Source organism: Elgaria multicarinata, chromosome 4, assembly GCF_023053635.1.
Source record: "Elgaria multicarinata webbii isolate HBS135686 ecotype San Diego chromosome 4, rElgMul1.1.pri, whole genome shotgun sequence".
NCBI classification, from domain to species: Eukaryota; Metazoa; Chordata; class Lepidosauria; order Squamata; family Anguidae; genus Elgaria; species Elgaria multicarinata.
The window spans coordinates 12,685,245-12,697,431 of record NC_086174.1 but is presented as its reverse complement, the minus strand read 5'-3'; the positions used below and the strand labels follow the sequence as shown (position 1 = coordinate 12,697,431).

General features: G+C 39.7%; 1 protein-coding gene across 1 annotated transcript in view; it reads right to left on the bottom strand.

The window, feature by feature from the left end:
• FANCL (FA complementation group L) overlaps positions 1-12,187 on the bottom strand; it is a 56,348-nt gene that overhangs the window by 29,874 nt on the left and 14,287 nt on the right. The window contains exons 4-6 of the mRNA XM_063123806.1: positions 10,371-10,427; positions 6,672-6,769; positions 4,422-4,518 (exon numbers count right to left, since the gene is read on the bottom strand). Of these exons, the coding sequence (XP_062979876.1) occupies positions 4,422-4,518; positions 6,672-6,769; positions 10,371-10,427 (252 nt within the window). The remainder of the gene's footprint in view (positions 1-4,421; positions 4,519-6,671; positions 6,770-10,370; positions 10,428-12,187) is intronic.

The following is a 12,187-nucleotide window of genomic DNA, read 5'->3' as shown; positions in this document are numbered from 1 at the left end:
TTAGCTTTCTTGGAGAAGCTGAGCTCCCAGGCCTAATGGAAGTTTTCAAGACTGTAAGAAGGTGTCTTCCTGAGGCTTGAAGCATGCATATAGAGGGGAAAGAGCGAGTGGAGGCTACAATTTGAACTAAGAACCTCCAAGAGTAATATACCATTCCCTGGGCTGAAGCCCTTTCTTGGAGACAGAAACTAGTGAGTGTTGAAACTCCTGGTCTACCTGAGCGGAATGAAAACAGAAAGCCTCGACTATGGGACGGCAAGACTCCCACTGATGGCACCTTCAGTGACTTCAGCATAGAACTTTCCCCTGGGAGGAGACACTTTGTCTGATTTCAGCAGCAACATGGTATCTTATCTCTGCGGGGTGGGGCACCAAGTGATTTCAGCAGCATGCTCATGCCTTTGAGAAGACGGGGACAGGGGAATTTGTCTGCCCCAAACTGAGTGTTCTCATACAGTTCGGAGAAAGGCTGTAACATACAACTTTGATGAACCAGAAAACGCTCACAATCACTGCAAGTGGTGATACCTGCTATGGGATAAATACTAAGCTGGCCTTTCATCTCATATAACAAAATAGGGTGCTTGGAGATGACGGCTGTACCTGCTAGAAACAAAAGTCCTCCTGGGTCCTTTTCACTATCTCCATTCTGTAAACAAAAGGTTATCTTTACTGCTAATGACTATCTTAACTACAGGTGTCAAGGCTAGATTGCAACAATAGGAGCACATTGCAAGTACCTTACCAGATACCACATTTGCTATCCAATACATTCATGTTTTGCTCAATTTTTACCCCCACCTTTGTCTTTGGGGAATGCATTTTAGGAAGTGCATTAGAAATTGAATTACTTGATCTACTCTGACATGATTGCTCTCAACTCCATTACTGCGCCTTTCTCCCACCACTGTTGAAGCTGGGAATGAAGACACCGGGCTTATTAGCTGTGTCTCAAAACGGAGTTAGTACTCTTCACTTAAAAGGTATCTAACTTCATAACAAAGCCAATAACCTTTACTATGAGCAAACATCTGACTGCTCTGCTAAAAGTCAAATAAGGCCCCAGGTGAAGTCTTCTTGCCCCCAGAACTGTTTAAATATTTGTCTAATTCTTTCTAAATTATATACTTAGATAAATTTATTGGGTTTAGTCCTTCTGGGACAGAAATGGCCTGTTTAGCCTATTTTTAACAAGAGTAATCCCAGACTTCCACAGAACTATAGACCAATTAGCCTCTCGGGCATCCCTTCTAAAATATATGTGTGGAGAAATGCTGTGAACATAACTAGTTATGCTTTGAAAACTATTCAATTGACCTCTGATGATGTTAGAGTGTTACCGTCTGCATTTGATGTCTTGTGTTGTTACTACTTTGCATGTCTATTTAGTAGTTGCTGCTTGGTGACAGGTTATGAAAGGGAGAAGAAAGAGAGACTAGTGTTTTTAATATATATAGACAGGTCCTAGATCAGGTAAATTCACTTTTGATTGGTCTGTGAAAAAATAGACTGAATGGCTGAGAGTTCTAGCAATTGGCAAAAAGGTCACTTAACTGTGAGTTGACAGTTGGAAATGATAGTTCAGGGGGAGTTTGTTGGTGACGGTGGTGTGAAACAATGACCAGGGAAAACTGAAGTGAAGGTGGATAGCTGTGATTATTCTTTCCCTGCAGTTAATCCTTCCCTGTATGAAAACTATATTTTGCTGATGAAAATCAAAAGAAGGGAGTGGGTGGGTGTGTTATGTTAAGAGACTGCCCTGTGATAAGGAGTTACTAGAAGGTGGTTACACAAGCAGGTCTTTAAATCAGGTAAACTGTTGAAGCAGCCACATGGGCCACAGCTAGACCTAAGGTTTATCCTGGGATCATCCAGGGTTCGCCCCTGCCTGAGCACTGAATCCCCTGTGTGTCACCTAGATGAACAGGTTTGACCCCTGGACGATCCAGGGTTAAACCTTAGGTCTAGCTATGGCCTAGGTCAGTAGGAGCAGCTTTGGCATCAGAGGAAGACTGTACCCATTAGCTGGACCTAGTTGTGAGTAAATTTAGCTTGGGTGGAGATTTTGTGAAGTTGGTGTGAGGTAATAAGCCAATTATTCGAGGCTTTTATCAGCAACAGTGACCCTTGAGTCCTTAAAAACTGTCATTAATCATTTCCCTAAAACTCCAAACTACATAACAATATTCCTTTATGTACAAAATAATCCTTTAGTAAACAAACCTATTTAATCGTTCATTCTGTCTCTAGCGTTGGTGCCAATCTCACACCAAATCGTATTATACTAAGCTACTAGGAAGTTTTAAAATATTCCAATAGAATTGCTGAGCGGGAATTTGTGGAACTCTTGAATTACTGTGGCAGGGAGTTCCTTGAGGCCTGAAATATAAACATTTGTAAAATAAATAAATAAAAGAATCTACATATCTTTTTAAAGGGAAAAGTTGGACTAAGGGATGCATTTCCCCAATATGCTACTTTTTTCTTAACAAATTACTCCTGAGAGAATCACCCCTGTATTTTATACGAAGAATAAGATAGGTTTAAAAACTTCTATACTTGTTATACTTTGTCTCATCTAAAAAAATAGTTAAGGGTAATGTAAAACTGCTTGTGGTGCTTGCAGATTTATCATCCACTTTTAATTCAATTGAAAGGAATCACTTGTGGGACAAATTGTTTGCTCAGGATATAGATCCCAGGTAGCTTGTGCTCCTCATAATCTGTCCACAAGACACCAGTACTGAAATTAGAGTAGGCAGGAGAGGGACTTCTGACACATTCAATCCCTGTTACGAAGGGAGCTAAACAGGGGTGTTGTGTCACCCCGTTTTTTTAAAATTGTCTGTGATTGATTGAATTCTTTTGCTTGACAAACTGTATGCATGCCCACTTGCCACAAAAATAGGAAGGTAGGTATTCTTTGGTGCACAGATGATGGTCTTAAAGGACAGGAGAATCCCCTAGCAAACTTCTGCTGGAAGAAACAACTTAATGATCGAGTTCAGACGATCGTGGGGGCAAAGAATCCATTGTTGAGCCTTATCCTGCCCTCCCCCACCATGCCAGTCACATAACCACAATTTACATAATAACCTGCGATGCAGTGTGGGTTGCTGTGTTGTCCAAACCTGGTACATGGCAGGGGTGGCATCATACCCACCCCACAACCCCTACTGCAAGTTGTAGGTTGTAAGGTGGGTAAACAGGGCAACCTGCACTTAATCATGGGTAATTATATGAATCGCAGTCACACATACACAGCAGTGGGTAAAGAACCAATGAGGGGGGTTTTCATCACCCAAACAGGGCCATATTATTTGTACTAAATCCAAAGCAGCTGTTTTTGGCAAGTGATCTCCTATATTTAAGTGTTGCTAAGAAATTCTATCCGACTTGCTTCTGAGTAGACATGCTTTTTACTATAAGTTGGCAACAGTGGGGAGAATTTCTCAGCCCCATCCATTTTTGCATGTGATACTGCCCACCACATGAATGCAACCTCCAAGAGCGTTTCTGACATGGAATTTAACCAGTGAGCTGAAAAGGGTTTGTCAGTTCTGCTGTAGATTCATGTAGAAATGTTTTTACAAAATTAAGATTTAGTGTTATGTCCTCTTTTTTAGAGGTCTGTTATAAGAAACTACCACTGGAAGATTGTGGTTATGTGTTTTGAAAACTGTGATTGAGGATATTGTTCGCTTTTATTCAATATAATCTTTATAAGGACCTGCATGAAAAATATCTGTCTATGTTTAGGCTTAGGAAGAATTTTGTTACACATAGTAGACTTGTATGTTTCTTGCTGTTTGATAATGAAAAATGTTACCTTGCATGTTTCCTTATTTGTGGCTAGTGGCTAAAAAACGGAGAAGCAATTTTGCTGCTTACATTTGAATGCTCCTTGGTTTTGTTATGGCTTGTAGCTAAACAATAAATTGTACTACTACTACAACTACTACTACAACAACGGAAGGCTATGTCTGGGTGAACAAAAATCCAACTATGAAACCACCCAAGTAATACAAAGTTCCAGCCCAATGACAGATCCTCAGATAAAGGGCTTCAAAATTGATGAATCGTGAACTGAAATGGAGAAATTTAATCTCTACACCATGCCAGAAGGGTCTGAATAAGTGGGACAATTAGATTCCACTGGCAAAACCCATCATTTAGAATGCTCGCTTTTGGTGTTAGTTGGTTTCTTTCTATCTATCAGGGAGTTCCATCATAATGCTCTGCTGCATAAATTTAAATTGAAAGCAGAAACAAGTCTTTAAAAATTAATAATTATTCTTAAATTAGTTTAAACATATATAAACATCATTACTCAGCATATCAACTTCAATAAAAATCATATTTAACATATAAAAGTCATGAAAACATACGTTCCCTTTCCCCAACATCCTAAAAATGTTTACCTTTGGAGTTAACTTCAAGGTAATGAGGTGATTCCGACCACATGAATCTTCTACTTTTAACCTAATGGTACTAAAAGCAGGATCTACAAATGCAACCCTGGAAAAAGAAAAGGAAGAAGCTCTGATGTAATTCCATTTGCAACTTACTCCTATTAATCCATTACAAATATATTAATCAGAAATCATCCAAATGACAGCAATTTCTACTGTTTCAGATTTACTGCTGTTAATATACCAGTCAGCTGCTTAATGCAGTCATATATCTCTGGGTTATTTACATTATGTGTCAGGGCTCACGCTGTGGTCAGTGAACACTATGTTTCAGTTTTCTACCACTTGAACCTTTGGCATACAAAACATGTTCCTGTCAGCTTTTACTTATGTAGACATTAAACTTCCTGTCAACAATTTGATCCATTTTTGCAGTTTTTCTTCTTCAATGAACTTTTTTCATTATAAACACAGATACTTTAGAAAATTCAGCATATTAGTATGCATACTAAATGCAATCTTTGCAAAACCTTTATTCTGAATAGTAAATCCACATTCAAAGTCTGTGAGATTTAAATCTTATGATTCAGTCAACAGATAATACAACAGAACATCTGCAAAAAAGTCCCACTGTAAACAAGTGAGATATCACAGACCAGAACGAGGTGCAATCAGACTTGCTTTAAACCGGTAGTCTTCAACTGGTGGGTCGTGACCCAAAGTGGGTCATGAGATCAATCCAAATGGGTTGCAGCAAATCTGTTGCCACAATGTTCGGCAATTGTGAAATTTGGTCCCATGTTGCAGGTTGGGAGTCCAAGGTGGGTCTCGAGTTTGGACCAGTTGAAGGCCACTGCTTTAAACTATGTTTACACATAGTGTTCCATCCCACAATGATTACAGTGGCTGCATGTGTGCATTGTGCTCAGTTCCAAGCTTCTCTCCAGTCTGAGGCACTCTCTCCTGGGAGAGAGAGGTGCTGCACCAGCTACAAACACTGCTGTGTGTCTTCTGATTTCTTTTCAGCCTTCACACATGAGCAGCCTCCTGCCCTTCTGAAGGGTCTCATCTCCAGATACTAGAGGCCACATGCTTACAGCCCTCCCAGCAGTGGGACATGTAAAGATTCCTGATAGATAAGCTGCAGAAGTGCCAGAATGGACACTTCACAGTCACAACAGAATTGGCACCTACAACAACCCAGAAAGGATATGAAGTAGCCGCTCTGCATATGATACATTCCAGCCTCCATAACTACTGTTTCATGGATCCAGCAAAGAATTCCAAATGCAGTTATCTGCAACAGTTAAGGCAGAGGTGTGTGAGTGTATGGCCATAGCTAGACCAGCCCTATATCCCGGGATCATCCCTGTGCATCCAAATGACACACAGGGGATCCCAGGAGCAGGCAGGGACGACCCCTCCATTTGCCTGGGATAATCCTTAGGTCTAGCTAAGGCCTATGTTGGGATGGTACTTGAACAGATAAGAATCAGTCACCGAGGGTTACCCATGTCTCCAAGCTTGACAACACCCAATCTTTATGAACCATCCAGAGAGTTTCAGCTATGCAGTGGTATAGAAATGTAACAAATGAAATAAACACCTTTGTGCATTCTGCTATACACCACCATTGAGGCTCCAGGTATTGAAATTGCCATCCCTTCCAAGCCTACTGAGACAAGTAGCCTCTATCAGCCCGAGTACACCACCGTTTCCAGGATGGAGTGAGTGCTCTTGTGTGACTGGGACAGCATTTTGCATCTGATCTCCTTCCTTCATGTCTACCCTATGATAATCAGGTAGGAGGAAGGGAAATAAGAGTATTCGAAGAATAATACAGTGTATTTCCTATCAGGAATGCAGCAAAAATAATAATTAAAAAAATGGAGTCAAAACTGACTCCACTTTGCTGCAAGGCATGAGCTCAACTGGGCATCAGTTCTCATAATGTAATATACAACCAGGAACCCAAGATGGCAGACCGAACTATTCTGAAGGGAAATCTGACTTCAACACTAAAGAGCAAATTCTGTGGAAAAGCCCTTTACTTTAATGTCTAGGATCTTTTTCAGACAGTTTTTTAAATGCATTAAAAACTTTGATTCAGAGAATAATTATAAACAAAAGCTATTTAAAATCCACGCCATAGCATTAAACCCAGCAGAATAAATCCAGAAAATATAATTTCTTCAGAACTAGGCATGTTAAATTGACATAATGTTTTCCAAAAGATCTCTATTAATAAACATGACATACTTATTCCACCCCAAAGTTTCTATATCTCCGATGAGGCCAGAGTAATATTGAGGAGGAGGTGGCGCATGCAGTTCTGTTGTGTTTTTCAAAGCAACTTCCTGTTAAAAAAAAATGTAACATGTGTTCAATCTCATGCATTCATTTGTAAAGCAGATAAATTGATCAGAACAATGCACTGATTCATAAGGACCCTAATGCAGCAAATGATATTTATTATTGATTTACGCTACTTATATCTCTCTACATATAATCTCAGTACTGTTCACTCAAAAGTTAACTACTTTGTAATTTTAGGAGCAGGCACCATGCTGGGTATTCTGGTCCTAAGTTATTTAGGTTCGTATGTCAACCACAGAACCTTGAAGATGGCATAATAGACAATAAGCAGCTAGTGCAGCTCTTTTAACACAGGTGTAATATGTGCGTAGCTAGGTGCCCTACTGAGCATCCTAGGTGCTTCATTCTGTACTTGCTGCAGCTTCCAAACCAGGTCCAAGGGCAGCACCAAACAGAGTGCATTACAATAGTCTAACCAGCACATGAACAATAGTAGCTAGGCTATTCTATCTGGGAATATGCATAGTTGGCCCACCAACTGAAGATGGTAATGAGCGCTCCAGGCTATTGAGGTCATCTGGGCTTTCATTGACAAGGATGGATTCAGGACCACTCCCAAACTATGTACCTGTTCCTTCAAAATGAGTACATTAACCTTAATATAGAAGATTCTCAACCATTGGCACAATTCCTCCTGGAAATATACTGCAATTTATTCTTTATATATAGTTCATAAAAAACTATATGTAGGGAGAGTTCTTCAGTGGCTATCTCTAAGAACAAGGAGAATAAGTTGTCCTAAAAAAGATGAAGGGTAGTATAATACAAATGTCATGACAGCTTCCAACTTTATTTTCAAGTTCAACTTCTAAGAACTTATCAGGTGATAAAGCTCAGACTTTCACCAATATGCTTATGCTAGCCATAATTTGCTATTAGCAGCACTACACCCTATCCACACATAATGGATTGCAAAGGAACAGCCAGTTGGTTTATGTTATTTTTTTAATGTAATAAAGATACAAAATATGTTTTCTCCAAAGCTCAGAGAGGGGAGGACACATTCTTAAAAAATAATTAAAACAAATAAAAAGATTATTGTAATGGTAGAAATCTTTACAGGGAGTAGATGAGACCAGATAGCATGAATCTTTGCTGGTGTTTTCAGTTTTCTTTTTTAAAGGGCTACATAAGCGTACACACGTACACACACACACACACGGTAGTATGAGCAGGGTGCAATCAACCTCTAAAAGAAAGAATAATTTGGAACAAGTCATAATACACATATTAAAAGAATTATGCTTCTCATTACTAGAAATGTCATAAGCCCTATTCAGGAGCTGCTCTCCTCCTAGAACATTTTACATGGTGTTTGCAACAAGAGATGCACTAAAAAAGGTGTTTTCTCAGTAAGATAATATTATCTGAGTAGTGGAAAAATATGATGCACTATTTCATGGGGAAAAATCTGGATCATGTGCAAGGAGTAACAACTGCACATTGAATGTGCTAAAACTGTAGCATAAAAAATCCCTAAGCACTATTCTAAACAAATCGTTTTCTACAAACAGGGAAAAAAAGAAAAGAAAAGCACACTGAACAATGAAATCTGTGCTGTTTAAATGAGGAACAGCAAGATTATTCTATGATAAGGGACCTCAGACTGTATCATAGCAGGCCTCTTAAGATCCAGAGGAAAACTGCTCAGTCTTCACCCATATTCCCAGGTTCTGGAACTTAACACTTTTACATTAATACAAAAATGGCTCTTTGGAAGTTGTAACCAGATTTCACCTTACTAGCAGGGCTGCCATTCCATTTCTGCTTGGCAGTTATAAATCAGAGATCATGGCCATGGTATGACTGAAACAACAAAATTAAGCCTGCCTTTGATTTTAAGCTGTATTTTCACTGATATGATATATAAGCAATAAAAACATATTCATACATTGGTAATATTGTACTATACATTTCATACCCAAGAACTTGAATAGGCATGGGAATGAATGGGTCCACATAGCTTCATATCCCCTTTGTGAGCTCATAATGGGAAAGAAAAGTACCCCATTCATGACAATTATTCCCCACCTAGCCATACCAATATTGACACTATACAAGAAAAAACGAAGCACCTTTATTACCAGCACTGACCATACAGTACAGGTAAACATTTTCCCCATCCCTACCTGATGCAGGAAGACATTTAGCTACATTCATTAATGGGCCAATTCGCATGATCAAATAAGCCATGGTGGCTCATTTTAATACCCGGTCATGCCAGGCACCATTTTCCTAATTACCAGTGCATCTGCGGACCACCATGTCGATTTCAGTTTTTAAATCTCACTTGAAAACGTTTCTTTTTTCAAAAGCTTAACAACCGTAGCGTGATGATACCAGCCTATTTTTTAATTTTAAGGTTCCCCCACCCCAGCTGGCTTTCCCCCTCCCTGTCCTGTCTGTTGCTGTGTTTTTAGAATGTAAGCCAATGGCAGGCTGTTTGTTTTGTTTTATTCTGTACAGCACCATGAACATTGATGGCGCTATATAAATAATAATAATAATAACAACAACAAGGCAGCATAACTTGTTTGAGAGGGAAAGAACCCTCAAATAACCCTCAAACTAGCCATGAGTTATTCGAGGGTTGTTTCCCCCTCAAACAAGCCATACCAACGGGATTCAGACAACACAATAACCCCAAGAGGGTTATTAAGGAAACAGTGCCACCTTTTGATCGCACAAACTTGGTCTGGGACTGGATTCGCATGACATGACAACCCACTGTGGGTAACTAGCCACAGTGGTTTGTCGTGTCATCCAAACCCAGACCACCTTCCTGCAGGGTGGCTTGTTTGGGGGCAATAAGCCACCCTGACAACCCAGTTACTACTGAGTTGCTGCAAAAGAGAGCCAGGAAAAGAGGGGAGAAGCCTAGATCGCCCCTTTCTTGAGTAGATGGAGACTTGGGGAAGTGTTGAATGGAAGCAGGACACCAGTGCCAGCTCAGCACTTAAAACTCAGAGGATCACCATGTTAAATGGGCCATATTACTCCCTACCTTTTTGGTGCAGTTACTTCTCCTGATCTTTTTGCCCTTTTCCTGATCTGTCACTGTCAATGGTGTATAAATTAGCCTCCACTCAAAAAAAAAATGACCCCATTTTTGTAAATTTCTGGGGCTGGGGAAAAACAAAAAAACCCAGGGGAATGCTATTGTAGGCATGGCAACTCGTGCCATGAAGGACACTGGGATACGAGCTGGATATCCATCGGGGGGAGGAAAAACCACAGTGACCACAATCATCTGTTGGGAGCACCACTGGTTGTTCTGTGAACAACGCACACAGCGTAGTTTATTTGCAGGGTGGGTTGCTGTGTCATGTGAACCTACCCACTAATTCATACATTAAGAAAAAAAGTCTTGTAACAAACTTTCTAAAGTAAAATTACATAAGTAGTAGCACCAGCTTTATTCTGTAGAACCAATGCTAACTATTTCTTAGAAGAATCATGCAAAAAAAATACTACTATTAAAAACAAATAGCAAAGACGGTGTCTCTTGCTTATTACAGTTGTAATGACAAAAATCAAATAGACAAACTGGTATCACTAGTCCTCTGTAATAAGGTTCCTTACCAAAATAGTCTTCAATTCCACCATGAAACTGACAAGATCTGAAGAGTGCTGCAACCTCTGAAAAACACATTTCTTTTTTGTTAATTATTTAATGCAGTTCTTGCTTGTTATTTTATTGTACTTATTTGTTTTGCTAGTCGTGGTTTACTTTTTCATCACATAGCAGATGAGTGATACCCTTAAAATGGATTTTAATTTACACTAATTTCTTCTGGTTTATAATGGGCTATTGAAGGAGAAACACAAACAACCCGTTAGGTAGAGGTATTATTTGCATTCTGGTTCCTTCCACCCATACAATTTCTTCTTTTTTTCCTGCTTCCTATCTAATTCTTTCCAAAATACCCACTCTGACAAAAGTACTAGTTGCATCTCAGTCATCTCTCAACACAGTTTAGCTTCTCTATTGTCTATCCAACCTTCACTTTCCCACAACTTCACTTTCCCTCCAATTTCTTTATTTGGTAGCAGCTCTAACTTCCTTGATATATTTTTTCAGCATTTCCCACAAGCTCTTCTTTTCTGCCCTGGTCTGTTACAGGCGCCTGTATTCTGTATAATTTTAACCCAATCCCTGCAACACAACCTAAACATTGCACTTGTATTTTCCTATCTCTGAAATAAACGGTGTGTTCATGTATCACAGATACTAGCTTGTTGTCTCCTTAGTCTTTCCTTCTGGAGGGTGTCAGTTCTATTGTGGTGCCTTGCAATTCCAGGTTAAAGATCCTGCTCTGTATCCCTTGGCTGTGCATGTGTAGTAATATACATAGGCTGATAAATGATATGTGGTAAAAATTGATTGAAGTGATTCTCTCAAAATGAGGATCCAAAGAATCATCAGTCAACTAACACTCTTTTGGACATGGGTTATTTTGCTAATATCACAAAGGCATCTGGATGTGAATATGCAGTTAGATTATTATTATTATTATTATTATTATTTATTTATATAGCACCATCAATGTACATGGTGCTGTACAGAGTAAAACAGTAAATAGCAAGACTCTGCCGCATAGGCTTACAATCTAATAAAATCATAGTAAAACAATAAGGAGGGGAAGAGAATGCCAACAGGTACAGGGAAGGGTAAGCAGGCACAGGGTAGGGAAAAACTAACAGTAGAAAGTAACAGTAGAAGTCTGCACAACATCAAGTTTTAAAAGCTTTAGGAAAAAGAAAAGTTTTTAGTTGAGCTTTAAAAGCTGTGGTTGAACTTGTAGTTCTCAAATGTTCTGGAAGAGCGTTCCAGGCGTAAGGGGCAGCAGACGAAAATGGACGAAGCCGAGCAAGGGAAGTAGAGACCCTTGGGCAGGTGAGAAACATGGCATCAGAGGAGCGAAGAGCACGAGCGGGGCAATAGTGTGAGATGAGAGAGGAGAGATAGGAAGGAGCTAGACCGTGAAAAGCTTTGAAGGTTAACAGGAGAAGTTTATATTGGATTCTGAAGTGAATTGGAAGCCAATGAAGAGATTTCAGAAGCGGAGTAACATGGTCGGAGCGGCGTGCTAAGAAGATGATCTTTGCGGCAGAGTGGTGAACAGAAACCAACGGGCTGATGTGAGAAGAAGGAAGGCCAGAGAGAAGAAGGTTGCAGTAGTCCAACCGTGAAATAACCAGTGCATGAACAAGCGTCTTGGCAGAAGAGACAGACAAAAATGATCGAATCCTGGCAATATTATACAGGAAAAATCGACAAGATTTAGCTACTGCCTCAATATGAGGAATAAAGGAGAGCGAGGAGTCGAAGATAAAGCCAAGGCTACGAGCTTCCTTGACCGGAGTAAGCGTAACATCATTGACAGTAAGAGAGAATG